At 45.1% G+C, this 21,378-nt stretch overlaps 1 protein-coding gene across 2 annotated transcripts in view; it reads left to right on the plus strand.

Moving 5' to 3' along the window:
- SLC35E2B (solute carrier family 35 member E2B) overlaps window positions 1-21,378 on the plus strand; it is a 260,653-nt gene that overhangs the window by 89,634 nt on the left and 149,641 nt on the right. For both annotated transcript variants that reach the window (XM_063942991.1, XM_063942990.1), the window contains exon 2: window positions 17,846-18,327. In XM_063942991.1, the coding sequence (XP_063799061.1) occupies window positions 17,994-18,327 (334 nt within the window). In that variant the 5' untranslated portion in view covers window positions 17,846-17,993. The remainder of the gene's footprint in view (window positions 1-17,845; window positions 18,328-21,378) is intronic.

Consider the following 21,378-nt stretch of genomic DNA (forward strand, 5'->3'; position numbering starts at 1 on the left):
CCCGTTTTATGCATGCTAATATTTTATTAGCCTTCTTTGCTGCAATCCTACTTTGGGTACTGTTGCTTAGTTTGCTATCAATGTGAACACCTAAGTCCTTTTCCAGTACAGAATCCCCTAATATTACCCCATTTAGTATGTAGGTGTAATTTTTGTTCTTGCTACCACAGTGCATTACCTTACACTTGTCTGTATTGAAGTGCATTATCCATTTGGCTGCCCATGTTTCTAGTTTAACTAAGTCGTTCTGAAGAGACTCCGCATCCCCCTCCGTATTTATAACCTTACACAATTTGGTATCGTCTGCAAAATTTGACACCATGCTCTCTAGAACTAATGTTAGGTCGTTAATTAAAATGTTGAACAATAGTGGTCCTAGTACAGACCCTTGTGGCACACCACTTAGCACTTCAGTCCAATTTGAAAATTATCCATTAACCACAACGCGCTGCTCCCTATTATCTAACCAATTTTTGACCTAAGTGCATATTGTGCTCTCTAGCCCTATTTCTTGTAGCTTATATTGTCGCATGTGTGGTACTGTGTCGAAAGCTTTGCAAAGTCTAAAAAAATTACATCCACCTCTTTTTACCCTGACACACGGTGGTTTCCACTTCTCACACACATCCAGGTCTAATAATAGTAAAGGTGGTGGGGTTGGAATCTTACTGTCCCAATTTTTCACATACACTGTTCTACCTCACTCGCATTCACATCATTTGAAGTTCACTCGATCAGGATTTTCACTCCCTTCTCTCTGCATGTTGCAGCTATCTATCGCCCTCATGGGCAACCCAAAGAACAACTTCTAGAAGATTTTTCTGCCTGGCTCCCACACTTCTTATCCTCTGACATCTCCACCATATTTATGGGCGATTTCAATATAGCTCTTGACAGTCCACAATCTGTTCATGCCTCCAAACTCCTCTCTTTAACCTCCTTTCTTGGTCTTATCCAATGGTCCGACTCCTCTACTCACCAGATGGGCCACTGCCTTGATCTTGTGTTCACCAGGCTCTGCTCAGTTTCCAAATTAATTAACACTCTTTTCCCTCTCTCTGATCACAACCTGATCACCTTCACTATCTCTTCTATTACTCTAAATTCTAAAACCAAGCAAGCCTCCTCTATCCTGCAGAAATACTAACAATATAAATTTTCAACAACTTTCCACTTCTCTGCAACAACTCCCCTCACCAATCTCTACATTTACCACACTTGACACTGCTGTATCCCACCTGCACCAGACCCTAGAGAATGCCCTTGATGAAATGGCTCCAGCTACCCATCACACTCCACGTAGGCTTAGATGCCAACCATGGCATTCTAAATCAACAAGACGCCTACAAAAACTGTCACATATAGTAGAATGTCAGTGGCGTAAATCTCAGAATCCAAGTGACTTTCTCACATATAAGACCACCTATCGTCAGGCCGTGGACACTGCCAAACAAACATATTTCCAATCTCTCATCTCTTTTCATGCCACCAACCCCAAGCGACTTTGTAATATATTTAAATCACTTCTTTACCCTCCCTCACCTCCCCCACTAGCTACCATCAGTGCACAAGAACTTGCTTCCTACTTCAAGGATAAGATAGATAAAATCCGAGATGAAATGGTATGCTCTAACTCAGCCAGTGACCTGCTCAATTCCCTACCTGAACCCTCTGGCACTTTCTCTTCATTTGATCCCACAAGTGAAGATGAAGTATCAACACTCTTTTCATCCTCCTACTTCACTACCTCTCCTCTTGATCCTACACCCTCACAAGTCAGTAAAACTTTGTCTCCTGTGCTTATTCCAACATTAACTAAAATCTGTAATCTCTCTCTCTCTCTCTCTCTCTCTCTCTCTCTCTCTCTCTCTCTCTCTCGACTGGTATCTTCCCTTCTCTGTTTAAACATGCAGTAATTACTCCCATTCTAAAAAAACACAACTATGACCCAAACACACTCTCTAACTACCGTCCCATTTCTCAGCTACCATGTCCCTCCAAGCTACTTGAGAGACTTGCCTACACTCGCCTTACACACTTTCTTAACTCCCACAACTTACTGGACCCACTTCAGTGAGGCTTTCATGCCTAACACTCCACAGAGACTGCACTGACCAAAGTAGTGAATGATCTAGTCACTGCTAGATCGAAAGGCCATTACACACTACTTATTCTTCTAGATCTCTCTGCTGCTTTTGGCACTGTTGACCACTCTCTTCTCATACAAACACTACAATCCCTAGGTCTTCAGGACACAGCCCTTACTTGGTTCTCATCCTACCTATCTAATCGCTCTTTCATTGTTCACTCCTTTGATTCTACCTCTTCCTCTCTACCTCTATCAGTTGGAGTACCGCAAGGCTCAGTCTTGGTTCCTCTGCTATTCTCAATCTATACCTCATCTCTTGGTAAACTAATCAGCTCCTTCGGATTTCAGTATCATTTGTACGGTCATGATACTCAATTCTACCTATCCTCCCCAGATTTATCACCATCTGTATTGGTCTGTGTCACTGGATGCCTGTCTGCCATTCCATCTTGGATGTCATCTCGCCACCTCAAACTCAACATTTCCTAAACAGAATTATTTTCCCACCAGCCAAGAGTAGTTACCAACCTGATATCTCCATAACTGTTGACAATGCGACTATCCACGCTACGCCAAAAGCTCGCTGCCCAGGTGTCACCCTTGACTCTGAACTGTCCTTTGTTCCACACATTCAATCGGTCTCTAAATCATGTTACATGCACCTAAAAAACATATCCAATATACGCCCTTATCTTACACAAGAGACTGCAAAAACTCTAATCCATGCACTCATCTCCCGCATTGATTATTGTAATAGTCTCCTTACTGGTCTTCCCAAACATAGGCTCTCACCACTACAATCCATTTTAAATGAAGCTGCGAGGCTAATCTTCCTCACTAGACGTTCTTTGTCTGCTGATCCGCTTTGTCAGTCTCTCTATTGGTTACCGGTATTCTACCGTGATAAATATAAAATACGTTTACTTACATACAAGGCTATTAACCAAACTGCACCATCATACTCCTCACTCATCTCAAAATATCTTCCTACCAGTTCTCTCTGCTCTGCACAAGATCTGCGTCTCGCATCCACATGTATTACCTGTTCCCACTCAAAATTACAGGACTTTACCCGGGCTTCACCCACTATGTGGAATGCCCTCCCACGCACAATAAGACTCTCCTCTAGTCTCCAAACCTCTAAACGTTCCCTGAAAACTCACCTCTTCAGACAAGCCTACCAAACTCCAGACTCACCCACATAACCTTCAATGCTTCCCTATCCAGTGACATCCTCTCTGTACAGTCCACATAACCTCACATATTTTGTCTTCCAACATTGCTGAGTGATCATGTCATAGAACCCATTAAGAACCTAGTAATCTGGTGGACCATTATGCAACAGGTGGCATCTATCCTTGTGTATTGATAATGTTGATTTTTATCAATCCATAAAGCTATACCTTTAAACACACCTTTACCATGGAGCTGCTGCGGTCGCTAGCTCACGCTACGTACTTCGTACGCTATTTGCGCACAGAGTCCCGTACCGTATACGCACTCAGTGTACAAACGCCGCACTGTGGGTACAAAGCACACACAGCATGCGCACACACAATTAATACACCTTAAAACCTTATACAGTTATACAATGCAATGATATGATTACACTTTAATCCTTATGCAGCAAAGCTCTGCAATGATGTTATACCTTAAACCTTAAGTAGCGCTGACGGTATAAAGTACCCGCAGTGCGTACACCTTATCAATACTTATACACCTTATACAGATAAATACACTTTAAACTCCCTTGCAGGAAATTGAAGACACCACACCGATTTGTAGTTGAAACCACAGGGTTCTAAGGCCACTGTGGATTGATTCCAAAAAGGTAAACAATACAATTTATACACTACAGGCTAACAAGAAATTCTAAACAGAATAATGGCTACAGAGAATGTACATACGTGAGAATGTTTCGCAATCGCAACCCGAGTCGGTCCTCCGCTGGTCATACAGATAGCGTTCAGAGTCTTGTGTCCCCAAGCCTGCTGCAAGCTCTCTTTATTCACTTCATCCAAAACAATACAATGATCACTGTAATCCCTTTGTCTATTGGACACAGAGATGTACCTTTTCATTACGGCAGGGGTCATAGGTTGATTTGAAAAGGTGGGCTATGTCTTTCTCAACTGCTCCTGTGGGTGGTCTCCTCTGGATTCCCCCCGCATACACAATACACAGCAAATAAAGTTTAAACCTATATTCTGCTTCTGCATCTAACTATCCTCAGGAACATGCGATTTTCCTCAAACCAACACCAGAATGTTTCCCTTAAAAATACCCTACAGCTGGATACCAAACACCACCTTGTAACCTTGTTCTGTCCCCTCCTATCCTGTAAAGGTGAATACCTTTGTTCTGTTATAATTTTAAACAGCTTTTTCTTTCTGATGTGGTGCAGGGGGCTATGTGTACAATGTGCACTATTTGGGTTAAATATGTAATGTTCTAATAACCCTCTACGCGCTCACAAACTCCGCCGTAACTACCCATATCACGCGCATGATCGCCGGAGCGATCCTACGCAAATTGCGGATATGTGCACGAACGGAGGACTGAGTGCACGAGCAGCGGGCATGTGCATGGGGTTAGTACATGGGGCATGTATTACAATATTTTTCGACTTTGACAGTATCAATGCCTATTTCCCTATAGATTGTAAGCTTGCGAGCAGGGCCTTCCTACCTCTGTCTGTCTGTCTGTCTGTCTTTGCCCAGTTTTGTTCTATAACTGTTGTTCTAATTGGAAAGCACAACGGAATATGCTGCGCTATATAAGAAACTGCTAATAATAATAATAATTATACTGTTGGCCTTTTGTCCATGTTGACATTTTCCAGTGTTGACCATTCATAGGTCGATCTTTTGTCCATGTTGACCTAATGTATGTCGACCTAATGACTGTACACCTTCTATACAACACCCCTTTGTAATATTTTGGATTTATTACTGTATTGCTGTCTAGCAATGTCTCACAATCATTGCTGTTACCATTTGATGGGGCATTCAAACCTCGCTGATGTGGTTCTGCGGTGTTCAGCGGCACACATTCCCAGCAATTATGGTAGTTCACCATCATTTAGTTTCCATTGCACAAATCTTTTTAAAGCATCGCAGACATGAAGTAATGAAGTTGCAATGCTTTTTTGTTATTGTGCTTAATCTGGGGATCCAGCAGAACAAAAACTCTTCACTGTCACGTAGGTAACTAAACATAGGGGTATATGCAATTAGCGGCGAATCGCAGCAAATTATCGCCGTTTTTTAATTAGACACAATTCGACAGGTGAATTCCGGCAGGTGGCTTCCGGAATTCACCATATTCAATGAAAAACGTATTCGACAGTCCCGCGGGCGAAAAACGGCCGATTTGCCGGATTTTGCCGCGATTTAAAAAAGTGGGAAAAAAAACGGAAAAAAATGGCGTGGGGTCCCCCCTCCAAAGCATAACCAGCCTCGGGCTCTTCGAGCTGGTCCTGGTTCTAAAAATGCGGGGACAAAAATAAGAATTTACTTACCGATAATTCTATTTCTCGTAGTCCGTAGTGGATGCTGGGGACTCCGTCAGGACCATGGGGAATAGCGGCTCCGCAGGAGACAGGGCACAAAAATAAAGCTTTAGGATTAGGTGGTGTGTACTGGCTCCTCCCCCTATGACCCTCCTCCAAGCCTCAGTTAGGATACTGTGCCCGGACGAGCGTACACAATAAGGAAGGATATTGAATCCTGGGTAAGACTCATACCAGCCACACCAATCACACCGTATAACTTGTGATCTGAACCCAGTTAACAGTATGACAAACGTAGGAGCCTCTAAACAGACGGCTCACAACAATAACAACCCGAATTTGTTTGTAACAATAACTATGTACAAGTATTGCAGACAATCCGCACTTGGGATGGGCGCCCAGCATCCACTACGGACTACGAGAAATAGAATTATCGGTAAGTAAATTCTTATTTTCTCTAACGTCCTAAGTGGATGCTGGGGACTCCGTCAGGACCATGGGGATTATACCAAAGCTCCCAAACGGGCGGGAGAGTGCGGATGACTCTGCAGCACCGAATGAGAGAACTCAAGGTCCTCCTCAGCCAGGGTATCAAATTTGTAGAATTTTGCAAACGTGTTTGCCCCTGACCAAGTAGCAGCTCGGCAGAGTTGTAATGCCGAGACCCCCCGGGCAGCCGCCCAGGATGAGCCCACTTTCCTTGTGGAATGGGCCTTGACAGATTTAGGTTGTGGGTGCATACAATATAAACAGTGAGTCAGACTTTCTGACTCCCGCCGTTCTTGAAATATATATTTTCAATGCCCGGACCACGTCCAACAACTTGGAATCCTCCAAATCGTTAGTAGCCGCAGGCACCACAATAGGCTGGTTCAGGTGAAACGCTGACACCACCTTAGGCAGAAAATGAGGACGCGTCCGCAGTTCTGCCCTGTCCGTATGGAAAATCAGATATGGGCTCTTATATGATAAAGCCGCCAATTCTGATACTCTCCTGGCTGAAGCCAGGGCCAGTAGCATGGTTACTTTCCATGTAAGATACTTCAACTCCACCGATTTGAGCGGCTCAAACCAATGGGATTTGAGAAAATCCAAGACTACATTAAGATCCCACGGTGCCACTGGGGGCACAACCGGGGGCTGTATATGTAGTACTCCTTTTACAAAAGTCTGGACTTCAGGAACTGAAGCCAATTCTTTCTGGAAGAAAATAGACAGGGCCGAAATTTGAACCTTAATGGACCCCAATTTGAGGCCCATAGACAATTCTGTTTGCAGGAAATGTAGGAATCGACCCAGTTGAAATTCCTCCGTGGGGGCCTTCCTGGCCTCACACCACGCAACATATTTTCTCCAAATGCGGTGATAATGTTGTGCAGTCACCTCCTTCCTGGCTTTTACCAGTGTAGGAATGACCTCTTCCGGAATGCCTTTTTCCCTTAGAATTCGGCGTTCAACCGCCATGCCGTCAAACGCAGCCGCGGTAAGTCTTGGAATAGACACGGTCCCTGCTAAGTATGTGTGTGTCGGCAGTGTGTAATAAAGTTGTACTTGTCACGGTGTGTGTCTCCTGTTTTTATTTGGGTATTTTTTCCCCAGTAGTACTACAGGTACCAGCGGGCCCGTTTTTCTCCCGCATGCTGGTACTTGTGGTTCTCCAAGTACCAGCTTGCGGGGGAGGCTTGCTGGGACTTGTAGTACTACTGGAAAAAACAATATTCTCTCATTTTCCTCAAGGCTATCAGCCTCCCATCTGCAGCCCTTGGATGGGGGGGGGGGACAGCCTCGGGCTTCACCCCTGGCCCTTGGGTGGCTGGGGGGGGGGACCCCTTGATTGAAGGGGTCCCCACTCCCCCAGGGTACCCCGGCCAGGGGTGACTAGTTGGATATTTAATGCCACGGCCGCAGGGCGCTGTATAAAAGTGACCCCCGGCTGTGGCATTATCTGTCCAGCTAGTGGAGCCCGATGCTGGTGTAAAAAATACGGGGGACCCCTACTCTTTTTGTCCCCCATATTTTTTGCACCAGCATCAGGCGCAGAGCCCGGTGCTGGTTTTAAAAATACGGGGGATCCCATGTCAATTTTGTCCCCGCATTTTTAGAACCAGGACCAGCTCGAAGAGCCCGAGGCTGGTTATGCTTTGGAGGGGGGACCCCACGCCATTTTTTTCCGTTTTTCCCCCGTTTTTTTAAATCGCGGCAAAATCCGGCAAATCGGCCGTTTTTCGCCCGCGGGACTGTCTAATCTGTTTTTCATTGAATATGGTGAATTCCGGAAGCCACCTGCTGGAATTCACCTGTCGAATTGTGTCGAATTAAAAAACGGCGATAATTTGCCGCGATTCGCCGCTAATTGCATATACCCCATAGTGTGCTAAATAGGAGGACCTCTATATTGCCATAGCATGATCCTATTCACCCCACCGTGCTAATTATAAGACACACGTGAGGTTCTTTTTCCACCCCTTGAAGCTGTGCATTCATTACTAGGGCTCTCACAGAAGTACCCTCACCAGTCAGCATTGCAGTGACAAAACAGTAATGCTCGATTTGATTGTCCTTTAATGTTTTATGTATATGTAGAATGCAGTAGTAAAATACTTTTGATAAGAGTAACCCAATGAATCTTAATTTAGCTGTGTGTGATGGCTGTTTACATTGCAGGAGTGTACAGCATAATTCTGGCATGTGAGTTGGCTTTTCCTGTTATGTAAGTGATATAAGCTTGGCTGCCTTGGGAGAAGTTGAGTCTGTTACTTGCCTATTGTTTTTATAGAGCTGCTCTTAATTGTGACCACAGACTGAGCGCTGACACACAGGTGAGTTTGAGTGACATTGAAAAATCTGGGAGTTTATTACCTGTGTAAACATAATATCACGGTTAACCTTGTTGCAGTTGCACTCAAAGCCAGGAGCTACATTTTAATGAGTTTAATTACGTTTTATGTTCCTTTCTTCCCATATGCCAATTCTAAAATCATTGTGCTGTGTGTGGCAGCAGATAGAAGTATGTCTGGCCTTGATTGCATCCTGGGAGGATTAAGGCAGAAGTTCTGTTGCCTACAGCCAAACTGCTGAAATATTTTTGTAAGACTTGGCAGCGTTTGCTATGGCTCTGATCTTTACTGTAAAACGTGGCAGCAGTTTGCAGATGAAAAATAGCAGCAGCTGAGCCCATAGATGCAATGTTTGTCCACAGAACACTCCGTTTAAGGCAAGTTTTCATTTATTGTGTTGAGTGCACTTTTATATTGGATATGATAGGAAGTGTTTTCTACAAGACTAATGCATGTTTTGTAACATATGGTAATTTCCTTGTCTGATCAGTGCGCCCCTACAGTCCAAGACTTATCCTGATGGTCAATGACTCCATTATTATGACTTTTTCATCTTCGCTGGGGATTACAGTTTTCCTTTAGTGACCCTGAAGTGCGATCTGTGATACAGAAGATTATTTGAATGCTTGGTTAAAGTAAATGGTTAATATTAATTTGCATTTAATGTAGCATTTCTAATACTTCTCTTTTAGTAAAGAGGCTGTATACTTTAGGATAACTGTTTCTATTTAGGTCACTTTTTTATTTTATTTTTTATTTTATTTGAATAGCGCTGATCACACAAATTACTTAAGGCCCGTACACACTGGCCGATATATCGGCCGTCCTCTTGAACGGCCGATATATCGCGGGACCGTCGGCCAGTGTGTACGGCCGATACGTCTGTGAACTCTGTCGTTCACAGATGTATCGCGTCGGCCACGCAGCACAGCCGATGGCCAATATATCTACCGATATATTGGCGCATCGCTGTGTGTGTGCGGGGCGGTCGGCCGACCGCCCGTACACATGCTGCGGCGGCCGGCAGTGATTGACAGCTGAACTGGGCGGGCGTGTATACACGCCTGCCCAGTTCATGACGTCAGTCCCTGCCGGATCGGGCAGTGTGTATGCTCAACACACTGCTCGATCCGTTCATAGATATATCTGCAGATCAATTGATCTGCAGATATATCTACTAGTGTGTACTCAACTTTAGAATTACATTTTCGTGTTTGAATATCTTGGACATGTGGAACATTGGGGCAGATGTATTAACCTGGAGAAGGCATAAGGAAGTGATAAACCAGTGATATGTGCAAGGTGATAAAGGCACAAGCTAATCAGCTCCAATATGTAAATCAACACGGAGTCAAACACGAAAATGACATTCTAAGTCATTTGTGTGATCAGCGCTATTCAAATAAAATAAAATAAAAAAGTGACCTAAATAGAAACAGTTGTCCTAAGCTATACTGGGGGCATTCTCCACCTGGAATGATGTGCTGTCTGGGGACATTCTCCCCCTGGAACAGTATACTGTCTGGGAGCATCCTCCACACCCCTGGAGCTGTGCACTCTCTGGGAGCATCCCCCACCTCCCTGGAGCGGTGCACTGTTAAGGAACATCCCCCACCCCCTTGGAGTGGTGCGCTCTCTGGGAGCATCCCCCACCTCTGTGTGTGGTTTAGGAGCATCCCTCACCCCACTGGAGTGGTGCACTCTCTGGGAGCATCCCCCCACTTGAAGCATTGTGCTGTTTGGGAGCAACCCCTCTTTCCCAAGCTGTGCATTGTCCCCACCCCGCCTCTTCCCAAAGCACTGTGCTGTTTGCGAGACCATTTTGCACTGCAGGCTAGCTGGGAAGATATAAAATTTGCAGCAAGATTTACATTTTGGAGGATTGCACCAAAACTCAAATCTATATTTCCCTGTAAACATAGAGCTGTCCAGCATTCATGGACAATATGTAAAAGCAGCTAGTATTTACCCTGCATGCAAAGAACATGAATGTGTTTGCAACCCTTGCATTGCAACATGGTTTGTTTCAGTGGCAAAGTTATATGCTTTATTCATTTGCTCCCAACACAGAATCCGGACCAGTGTGCATTAATAAAACATGCTGGTTCTTGTTACCAAGAAAGCCATCAATAATATATTGCAGAATGTATAAGGATACCTGTATATCTTGTATAAATTAAAGATCATTGCTTGATTTTTAAACCTATCTAAACCTTTATAATAAAAAGAAAAAAAAAAAAGCTGTATACATAATTTTTTAAATCCCAGAATTAAACTATGAACATATTACAGTGGACTGTGACCATAAACTGTTCTCATTGTGCCCCTCCCATCATGCTTTGCAACCTCAACTTGGAGAGTTGTATGTGCCAATGACGTTATTAAAGTGTCAGTTCTTTCCTAGCTTCCCATCAATAGTAATTACTAGTCGCAGTTTAAGTATGTTTTGTACTTACCAACAGTACTGCTGTGCTGACAAGAAGTGGCACTCATCTACTACTACTACTACTACCCACATGGGAGCTGCCGGGTATCTGGAAGTTGTGCTGCTGGGAGCTGGGTCTCTATCATGCTGAGTGTGTGTAGCATTAGCCTTTTATGTATACATAGATGCTGTATATCTGTAATGGGCAGACTATAATGATGCTGCACTACATATACCAGTACTGGCACGTTTATGCTCCCAAGTCCCCGAAAACAGCTCCTGGCCTCTCTGGGGGTAGTGGATACCAGTAACCGCCGGCAGCTGGCCAGAGGGGTCTGGGCATGGCCGTTTCAGGGGGTGGGAGGGATGAGCACAGAACCCCACCCCTCCGCAGGCGTGCAATATGTATAAAGCTTCTGTGCCAGTTATCTTCCTACTCCTTACCTGCGTCATCTGCAACCCCTCCTCCTCCCAGTCGCCACATTGCTCACCCCACACAGGGTCTCCCCCCTTCCTACTGGACTGATTCACCTTCTCCTCCCTCCCTATTGGTAAGTGTCCGAACGTGTCCCTGGTTCCTCTGCTGTGAGTGCCGTGGCACCATCTGGTGGTTCCTGCATCCATTTCCTGGTTACTGCTGCTACTTGTTGCTGTGTCCCAGGATGGCAAGTAATCTGTGGTTGCAGCATAGTCTATGGAGGAGGGGGTGCAGAGTATGTGGTATATGGCGAGAACAGTGTATGGAGGAGGGCACTATATGAAGGGGAATGGGGGTGCAGTATATATATATATATATATATATATATATATATATATATATATATATATATATATATATATTTCTCTATCGTCCTAGTGGATGCTGGGGTTCCTGAAAGGACCATGGGGAATAGCGGCTCCGCAGGAGACAGGGCACAAAAAGTAAAGCTTTAGGATCAGGTGGTGTGCACTGGCTCCTCCCCCTATGACCCTCCTCCAAGCCTCTGTTAGGTTTTTGTGCCCGGCCGAGAAGGGTGCAATCTAGGTGGCTCTCCTAAAGAGCTGCTTAGAAAAGTTTAGCTTAGGTTTTTTATTTTACAGTGAGTCCTGCTGGCAACAGGATCACTGCATCGAGGGACTTAAGGGAGAAGAAGTGAACTCACCTGCGTGCAGGATGGATTGGCTTCTTTGGCTACTGGACATTAGCTCCAGAGGGACGATCACAGGTACAGCCTGGATGGTCACCGGAGCCTCGCCGCCGGCCCCCTTGCAGATGCTGAAAAGAGAAGAAGGTCCAGAATCGGCGGCAGAAGACTCCTCAGTCTTCTTAAGGTAGCGCACAGCACTGCAGCTGTGCGCCATTGCTCTCAGCACACTTCACACGGCAGTCACTGAGGGTGCAGGGCGCTGGGGGGGGGCGCCCTGGGCAGCAATGAAAATCCTTTTTTTGGCAAAAAATACCTCACATATAGCCTCCGGGGCTATATGGAGATATTTAACCCCTGCCAGAATCCATTTTTAAGCGGGAGACGAGCCCGCCGAAAAGGGGGCGGGGCCTATCTCCTCAGCACACAGCGCCATTTCCTCACACAGTTCCGCTGGTCAGGAAGGCTCCCAGGCTCTCCCCTGCACTGCACTACAGAAACAGGGTTAAATCAAGAGAGGGGGGGCAAAATTTGGCGAAATTGTGATTTTATAAAAGCAGCTATAAGGGAGCACTTATTATAAGGCTATCCCTGTAAAATATAGCGCTTTGGTGTGTGCTGGCAAACTCTCCCTCTGTCTCCCCAAGGGGCTAGTGGGGTCCTGTCCTCTGTCAGAGCATTCCCTGTGTGTGTGTGCTATGTCGGTACGTGTGTGTCGACATGTATGAGGACGATGTTGGTGAGGAGGCGGAGCAAATTGCCTGTAATGGTGATGTCACTCTCTAGGGAGTCGACACCGGAATGGATGGCTTATTTATGGAATTACGTGATAATGTCAACACGCTGCAAGGTCGGTTGGCGACATGAGACGGCTGGCAAACAAATTAGTACCTGTCCAGGCGTCTCAAACACCGTCAGGGGCGTTAAAACGTCCTTTTACCTCAGTCAGTCGACAGACACAGACACGGACACTGATTTCAGTGTCGACGGTGAAGAAACAAACGTATTTCCCTTTAGGGCCACACGTTACATGTTAAGGGCAATGAAGGAGGTGTTACATATTTCTGATACTACAAGTACCACAAAAGAGGGTATTATGTGGGATGTGAAAAAACTACCTGTAGTTTTTCCTGAATCAGATAAATTAAAGGAAGTGTGTGATGATGCGTGGGTTCCCCCCGATAGAAAATTATTGGCGGTATACCCTTTCCCGCCAGAAGTTAGGGCGCGTTGGGAAACACCCCTTAGGGTGGATAAGGCGCTCACACGCTTATCAAAACAAGTGGCGGTACCGTCTATAGATAGGGCCGTCCTCAAGGAGCCAGCTGACAGGAGGCTGGAAAATATCATAAAAAGTATATACACACATACTGGTGTTATACTGCGACCAGCGATCGCCTCAGCCTGGATGTGCAGAGCTGGGGTGGCTTGGTCGGATTCCCTGACTAAAAATATTGATACCCTTGACAGGGACAGTATTTTATTGACTATAGAGCATTTAAAGGATGCATTTCTATATATACGAGATGCACAGAGGGATATTTGCACTCTGGCATCAAGAGTAAGTGCGATGTCCATATCTGCCACAAGATGTTTATGGACACGACAGTGGTCAGGTGATGCAGATTCCAAACGGCACAAAGGTGTATTGCCGTATAAAGGAAGAGGAGTTATTTGGGGTCGGTCCATCGGACCTGGTGGCCACGGCAACTGCTGGAAAATCCACCGTTTTTACCCTAAGTCACATCTCTGCAGAAAAAGACACCGTCTTTTCAGCCTCAGTCCTTTCGTCCCTATAAGAGTCATATCTGCCCAGGGATAGAGGAAAGGGAAGAAGACTGCAGCAGGCAGCCCATTCCCAGGAACAGAAGCCTTCCACCGCTTCTGCCAAGCTCTCAGCATGACGCTGGGACCGTACAGGACCCCTGGATCCTACAAGTAGTATCCCAGGGGTACAGATTGGAATGTCGAGACGTTTCCCCCTCGCAGGCTCCTGAAGTCTGCTTTACCAAGGTCTCCCTCCGACAAGGAGACAGTATGGGAAACAATTCACAAGCTGTATTCCCAGCAGGTGATAATCAAATTACCCCTCCTACAACAAGGAAAGGGGTATTATTCCACACTATATTGTGGTACTGAAGCCAGAAGGCTAGGTGAGACCTATTCTAAATCTAAAAAAATTTGAACACTTACAAAGGTTCAAATCAAGATGGAGTCACTCAGAGCAGTGATAACGAACCAGGAAGAAGGGGACTATATAGTGTCCCGGGACATCAGGGATGCTTACCTCCATGTCCCAAATTTGCCCTTCTCACTAAGGGTACTTCAGGTTCGTGGTACAGAACTGTCACTATCAGTTTCAGACGCTGCCGTTTGGATTGTCCACGGCACCCCGGGTCTTTACCAAGGTAATGGCCGAAATGATGATTCTTCTTCAAAGAAAAGGCGTCTTAATTATCCCTTACTTGGACGATCTCCTGATAAGGGCAAAGTCCAGGGAACAGTTGGAGGTCGGAGTAGCACTATCTCGGATACTGCTACAACAGCAGGGGTGGATTCTAAATATTCCAAAATCGCAGCTGTTCCCGACGACACGTCTGCTGTGCCTAGGGATGATTCTGGACACAGTCCAGAAAAAGGTGTTTCTCCCGGAAGAGAAAGCCAGGGAGTTATCCGAGCTAGTCAGGAACCTCCTAAAACCAGGAAAAGAGGCTTCCTACGAAGCAATTCCATTCGGCAGATTTCACGCAAGTACTTTTCAGTGGGATCTGCTGGACAAATGGTCCGGATCGCATCTTCAGATGCATCAGCGGATAACCCTATATCCAAGGACAAGGGTGTCTCTCCTGTGGTGGTTACAGAGTGCTCATCTTCTAGAGGGCCGCAGATTCGGCATTCAGGATTGGATGCTGGTGACCACGGAGGCCAGCCCGAGAGGCTGGGGAGCAGTCACACAAGGAAAAAATTTCCAGGGAGTGTGATCAAGTCTGGAGATTTTTCTCCACATAAATATACTGGAGCTAAGGGTAATTTTATAATGCTCTAAGCTTAGCAAGACCTCTGCTTCAAGGTCAGCCGGTATTGATCCAGTGGGAAAAACATCACGGCAGTCGCCCACGTAAACAGAAAGGGCGGCACAAGAAGCAGGAGGGCAATGGCAAAAACTGCAAGGACTTTTCGCTGGGCGGAAAATCATGTGATAGCACTGTCAGCAGTGTTTCATTCCGGGAATGGAAACTGGGAAGCAGACTTCCTCAGCAGGCACGACCTCCACCCGGGAGAGTGGAAACTTCATCGGGAAGTTTTTCCACATGATTGTGAACCGTTGGGAAATACCAAAGGTGGACATGATGGCGTCCCGTCTGAACAAAAAACGGGACAGGTATTGCGCCAGGTCAAGAGACCCTCAGGCAATAGCTGTGGACGTTCTGGTAACACCGTGGGTGTACCAGTCGGTGTATGTGTTCCCTCCTCTGCTTCTCATACCTAAGGTACTGAGAATTATAAGACGTAGAGGAGTAAGAACTATACTCATGGCTCCGGATTGGCCAAGAAGGACTTGGTACCCGGAACTTCAAGAGATGCTCACAGAGGACTTATGGCCTCTGCCGCTAAGAAGGGACTTGCTTCAGCAAGTACCATGTCTGTTCCAAGACTTACCGCAGCTGCGTTTGACGGCATGGCGGTGGAACGCCGGATCCTAAGGGAAAAAGGCATTCCGGAAGAGGTCATTCCTACCCTGGTCAAAGCCAGGAAGGAGGTGACCGCACAACATTATCACCACATGGGGCGAAAATATGTTGCGTGGTGTGAGGCCAGGAAGGCCCCACGAAGAAATTTCAACTCGGTCGATTCCTGCATTTCCTGCAAACAGGAGTGTCTATGGGCCTCAAATTGGGGTCCATTAAGGTTCAAATTTCGGCCCTGTCGATTTTCTTCCAGAAAGAATTGGCTTCAGTTCCTGAAGTCCAGAAGTTTGTCAAGGGAGTATTGCATATACAACCCCCTTTTGTGCCTCCAGTGGCACTGTGGGATCTCAACGTAGTTCTGGGATTCCTCAAATCACATTGGTTTAAAACCAGTCAAATCTGTGGATTTGAAGCATCTCACATGAAAAGTGACCATGCTCTTGGCCCTGGCCTGGGCCAGGCGAGTGTCAAATAGGTGGTTTTTTTCTCAAAAAAGCCCATATCTGTTTGTCCATTCGGACAGGGCAGAGCTGCGGACTCGTCCCCAGTTCTCTCCCTAAGGTGGTGTCAGTGTTTCACCTGAACCAGCTTATTGTGGTGCCTTGCGCCTACTAAGGACTTGGAGGACTCCAAGTTGCTAGATGTTGTCAGGGCCCTGAAAATATAGGTTCCAGGACGGCTGGAGTCAGGAAAACTGACTTGCTGTTATCCTGTATGCACCCAACAAACTGGGTGCTCTTGCTTCTAAGCAGACTATTGCTAGTTGGATGTGTAATACAATTCAGCTTGCACATTCTGTGGCAGGCCTGCCACAGCCAAAATCTGTAAATGCCCATTCCACAAGGAAGGTGGGCTCATCTTGGGCGGCTGCCCGAGGGGTCTCGGCTTTACAACTTTGCCGAGCGGCTACTTAGTCAGGGGCAAACACGTTTGTAAAATCCTACAAATTTGATACCCTGGCTAAGGAGGACCTGGAGTTCTCTCATTCGGTGCTGCAGAGTCATCCGCACTCTCCCGCCCGTTTGGGAGCTTTGGTATAATCCCCATGGTCCTTTCAGGAACCCCAGCATCCACTAGGACGATAGAGAAAATAAGAATTTACTTACCGATAATTCTATTTCTCGGAGTCCGTAGTGGATGCTGGGCGCCCATCCCAAGTGCGGATTATCTGCAATACTTGTACATAGTTACAAAAATCGGGTTATTATTGTTGTGAGCCATCTTTTCAGAGGCTCCGCTGTTATCATACTGTTAACTGGGTTCAGATCACAGGTTGTACAGTGTGATTGGTGTGGCTGGTATGAGTCTTACCCGGGATTCAAAATCCTTCCTTATTGTGTACGCTCGTCCGGGCACAGTATCCTAACTGAGGCTTGGAGGAGGGTCATAGGGGGAGGAGCCAGTGCACACCACCTGATCCTAAAGCTTTACTTTTTGTGCCCTGTCTCCTGCGGAGCCGCTATTCCCCATGGTCCTTTCAGGAACCCCAGCATCCACTACGGACTCCGAGAAATAGAATTATCGGTAAGTAAATTCTTATTATATATATATATAGGGGCATTATATAGTGGGGGTGCAGAATATGGAAGAGGATGTGGGTGTAGTGTATATAGGAACAGTATGTGGTGGGGGGTGCAGTGGTACATAGGTGTGTGTGTGTCCGTCCGTATCCCAACCGGAGCTCCGTCGGGTGGTCGCCGACGGCACTACTATCTTAATATAAATGAATTTAAATGTAAGTTGAAATCAAATGAATAGATAGAAAATCCAGTAAATTTTTCATAATAAAAGTCGTTAAAAATGGCAACTGCAACACAAAAACTTCTTTCTCTTTCTCTCTCTCTCTGCACCACCCTTTTCTCATATGCAGCAAGTGTGAAACAGTCAGAGCAGTCTTTTTAATTGTAACATCTGCCTATATTATCACTTTCAGATAAATGAGTAATATGGTCCTCTAGTGGCTGGCGGTGCACATAACAGCGTTTAGGAGCATCCTTAGCATTTTATTATGTAGGATGTACTTTATTATTCACACTTTATATGCTTGCGCCAGCTTCTGTTTTTTGTCTGAGCTCTTCTTCTTTTTTTTTTTTTACTTTAAAATGTAAACCTCTGTTTGATATACAGATCTCTGCGTTGAATAATATAACTATTTTCCCTTCCCTTTTAGGACGTAAAGCCCAGTTTATAAGGCACTCATCAAGGGGTGTCTACCATGGGAGCCACTGGAGAACTAGTCAATCTGAACTGAGTGGTGCTCCCGGGGACCTTTCCATACCGGATGCTGTGAATTTACAGATGACACACATAGCCAGGTTATGACTATCAAGATGCCGTCTGGTAACTCGCAAACCCCAGAGGATTCTAAAACTCTTCTATCTCCAGATAAGCTGAAGGGGAAAGCTCCGTTTCATTCTGGAATTCTGTTCCCTCACCGAGCAGAGAAGATTGTAATCACACGCAGTGATAGCGTTCCAGAAGAGAATGTATTACAGATCACCATCACAGAGACAACTGTTATCGAGTCAGACCGTGGAGTTTGCAACTCTCGAGCACTCATCTACCTCTCGCTATGGTTTTTCTTCAGCTTCTGTACTCTTTTCCTCAATAAATATATCCTCACCTTACTGGAGGGGGAGCCAAGCATGTTGGGTACGTTTATCAGAGTACTCTCTCTAAACCAAATTGTGTATTTGTGAATTGTGCAAAAATTTGTGTCTCTCTTGTGTGGTGCTTCTAGCACACTCTGGTCTCTATCTCAGATACAGACCAGAGTGTGCTAGAAGCACCACAGTAGAGAGGGACATCCCAGGCAGGAAAAAGAGGAACTGCACATGTTTTGGAAGGTGCAGGTGATAAAGTGAATACTATGTAAAAAAAAAAAAAAAAAGTTTGAAAGCACTTGAGGAATTTTTAAGTATCATTTAGTATATTTTAGGAATAATAATCCAAATTGTGGGGGCAAAATTAACCGGAATACCTAGCTGCTCTCTCCTGTGGTGTTTGTAATAGGAAGAGCTGCGCTGGGCTTGCCAGGCAGGCGCTTATCTGTCTCCCTGACAAGTCTGAGATGTAGTTTGATGGAGCCAAGATTCCTACAAAAAATGATAAATGAAAATTTTAGTTTGGGTAAAAAATCCCAGCAGTAGGAATCCAGGGGAGGCGATAGTTAGGTCGACATACATTGGGTCGACCACTGAAGGTCGACATGTACTAGGTCGACATGAGTTTTTCCCAAATCTTTTCATTTTGTCACCTTTCATACGTAACGATCAACGTGGACTACGATTGGGAACGGTAACCTTGCCCGAAGCATGGCGAGCAAACGCGGTGCACTAATTAAGGTTCCCCGTCACTTTACGAAGAAAACGACACCACAAACAGTCAAACTCATGTCGACCTTATCACCATGTCGACCTTCAGTTGTCGACCTAATGCATGTCGACCTAATGAACCACACCCGAATCCAGACAGAAGACTGACAGCGGAATCCTGACATCCCAATGGATCCCGATTTAGTATTTTAACCCAAACTCCTCCCGCAGCTTATCCTTTACTGTCCCCTCCTGCAGCCTAATCCTAACCATGCCCAATCGCAGCCTAACCCTTACCTCTCCACCCCCATATCCTAACCCTAACATCACTATTTTCTGCTATTATCTGTCAGGATTCCTCTGTTGTACAAACAAAGAAAGTGAAGACACTGTGCTAAAAATAAAGGCAGGTTAACCTAGAAATGCTGCTGAAGGGGGTGGAGTCACTACCTAACCCCACAAATGGAATTTCAAACAAAAGAATAAAGTTTCCCCAGCGCAAATCTTAGGACAATGAAGATACAATTAGTAATGTTCAAAACATATGTTTTTATTTTGGAAAGGTGGTAATGTTGATATTCATAAAAACATTAAATACACCTAAGGTATAGCAGTGTAACAACCTATTATTGGTAAACATAGACAAAAGACATACTACATATAACATATAAAGTGGTGAATTTCAACCAATGTGGTAATGCTCAGTTCTTTCAATTGCATACACAATCTCTATGCTATCTACTGGAGAGAGGGTGCGCTCCTCAACGACTTACTCCCTCTCCTGCAGTAATAAATGGTAGTAAATATTCAGCAACCGATGATCTTAAAAAGGGAAAAAATAGATATTCCACGATTGATGATTTTAGGTAGTGCAGTTGGCAGTCTATATAGTCAGATCTGTGCTGATACCGTGGTTAGTCTCTATATGTCCAGCCTTAAGTAATATACGTACAATTACGGGTGTACAATATCTCGTAGTGACTTCTCCACGAGACTTCCAGTATGCAGTGTCCGAAAACTGAGTTGTCCCTGAGGTAAATGTAGTACAGACTCCGCCGGCGGATTCCCGTACACGCTGCTCTTAGCGCTAAGCAGCGTTGTATGGGATCGATGCGTTCTGCGCAGAAGGCTGGACATATAGAGACTAACCACGGTATCAGCACGGATCTGACTATATAGACTGCCAACTGCATTACCGTGCTTCCTAAAATCATCAATCGTGGAATATCTATTTTTTCCCTTTTTAAGATCATCAGTTGCTGAATATTTACTACCATTTATTACTGCAGGAGAGGTAGTAAGTCGTTGAGGAGCGCACCCTCTCTCCAGTAGATAGCATAGAGATTGTATATGCAATTGAAAGAACTGAGCATTACCACATTGGTTGAAATTCACCACTTTATATGTTTTATGTAGTATGTCTTTTGTCTATGTTTACCGGTAATAGGTTGTTACACTGCTATACCTTAGGTGTATTTAATGTATTTAATGTTTTTATGAATATCAACATTACCACCTTTCCAAAATAAAAACATATGTTTTGAACATTACTAATTGTATCTTCATTGTCCTAAGATTTGCGCTGGGTAAACTTTGTTCTTTTGTTTAGGATTCCTCTGTTCGTCTACCGGGATTTCAACCGCATTCTGAAAATTTTAAGCTGTGCCCCTTACATGCATAGCAAATCCATACCCACTGTTATACAGCCTACTAGTGTAAATCACGGTTCCCATTTAACATATTTCATATCCAATCAATATGAACATTTTTCTTCAACTGGTCTCTGTGGGAATAGCTACAGGTATTGCTGTGTGACGTGTAGCTGTTCCAATATCCGGGCCAGGGTTTACATTTTTGTTAGACTCCCCCCCCCCCCCCCCCCCCCCCCCCTCCCCCTCTCCCTTCCTCTTACTCATGATGACAGAAAAATTGGGATCATGTTGATTTGTGTTGCATGACCGTACATGACAAGGAAGATGGAACAGTCACAGAGGGTGGAGTTGTTTGGTAAAGATCCCATCCTGCAGTGTAATGTAACCACTCTTACACTGAATACTGATAAACTACCAGTTACCTAAGAGGGGAAGGAATGCTGCCCTTTGGTCAGGTAGACATAACCAGATAAACCGGAAGGGGTCACGCTTATAGGAATGAGCTCTTTGTCTATAATGTTAAAAATAGGATTTCGGTACTTACCAGATAAATCCTTTTCTTTGAATCCACAGGGGACACTGGAGTACTCTTGGGATATGGACGGGGCGTTAGCAGGGATAGGCACATTTAAATAATTAATTTAGTAACTCCCCACTCCCTCCATACTCCCAAGGTACTTCAGTGTTTTTTACTGAGCCGAACAGGAGCGATAGAGAGAATGAACAATAGAGAATTA

The sequence above is a fragment of the Pseudophryne corroboree genome, chromosome 10 (assembly GCF_028390025.1).
Source record: "Pseudophryne corroboree isolate aPseCor3 chromosome 10, aPseCor3.hap2, whole genome shotgun sequence".
In the NCBI taxonomy this organism is placed as follows: domain Eukaryota; kingdom Metazoa; phylum Chordata; class Amphibia; order Anura; family Myobatrachidae; genus Pseudophryne; species Pseudophryne corroboree.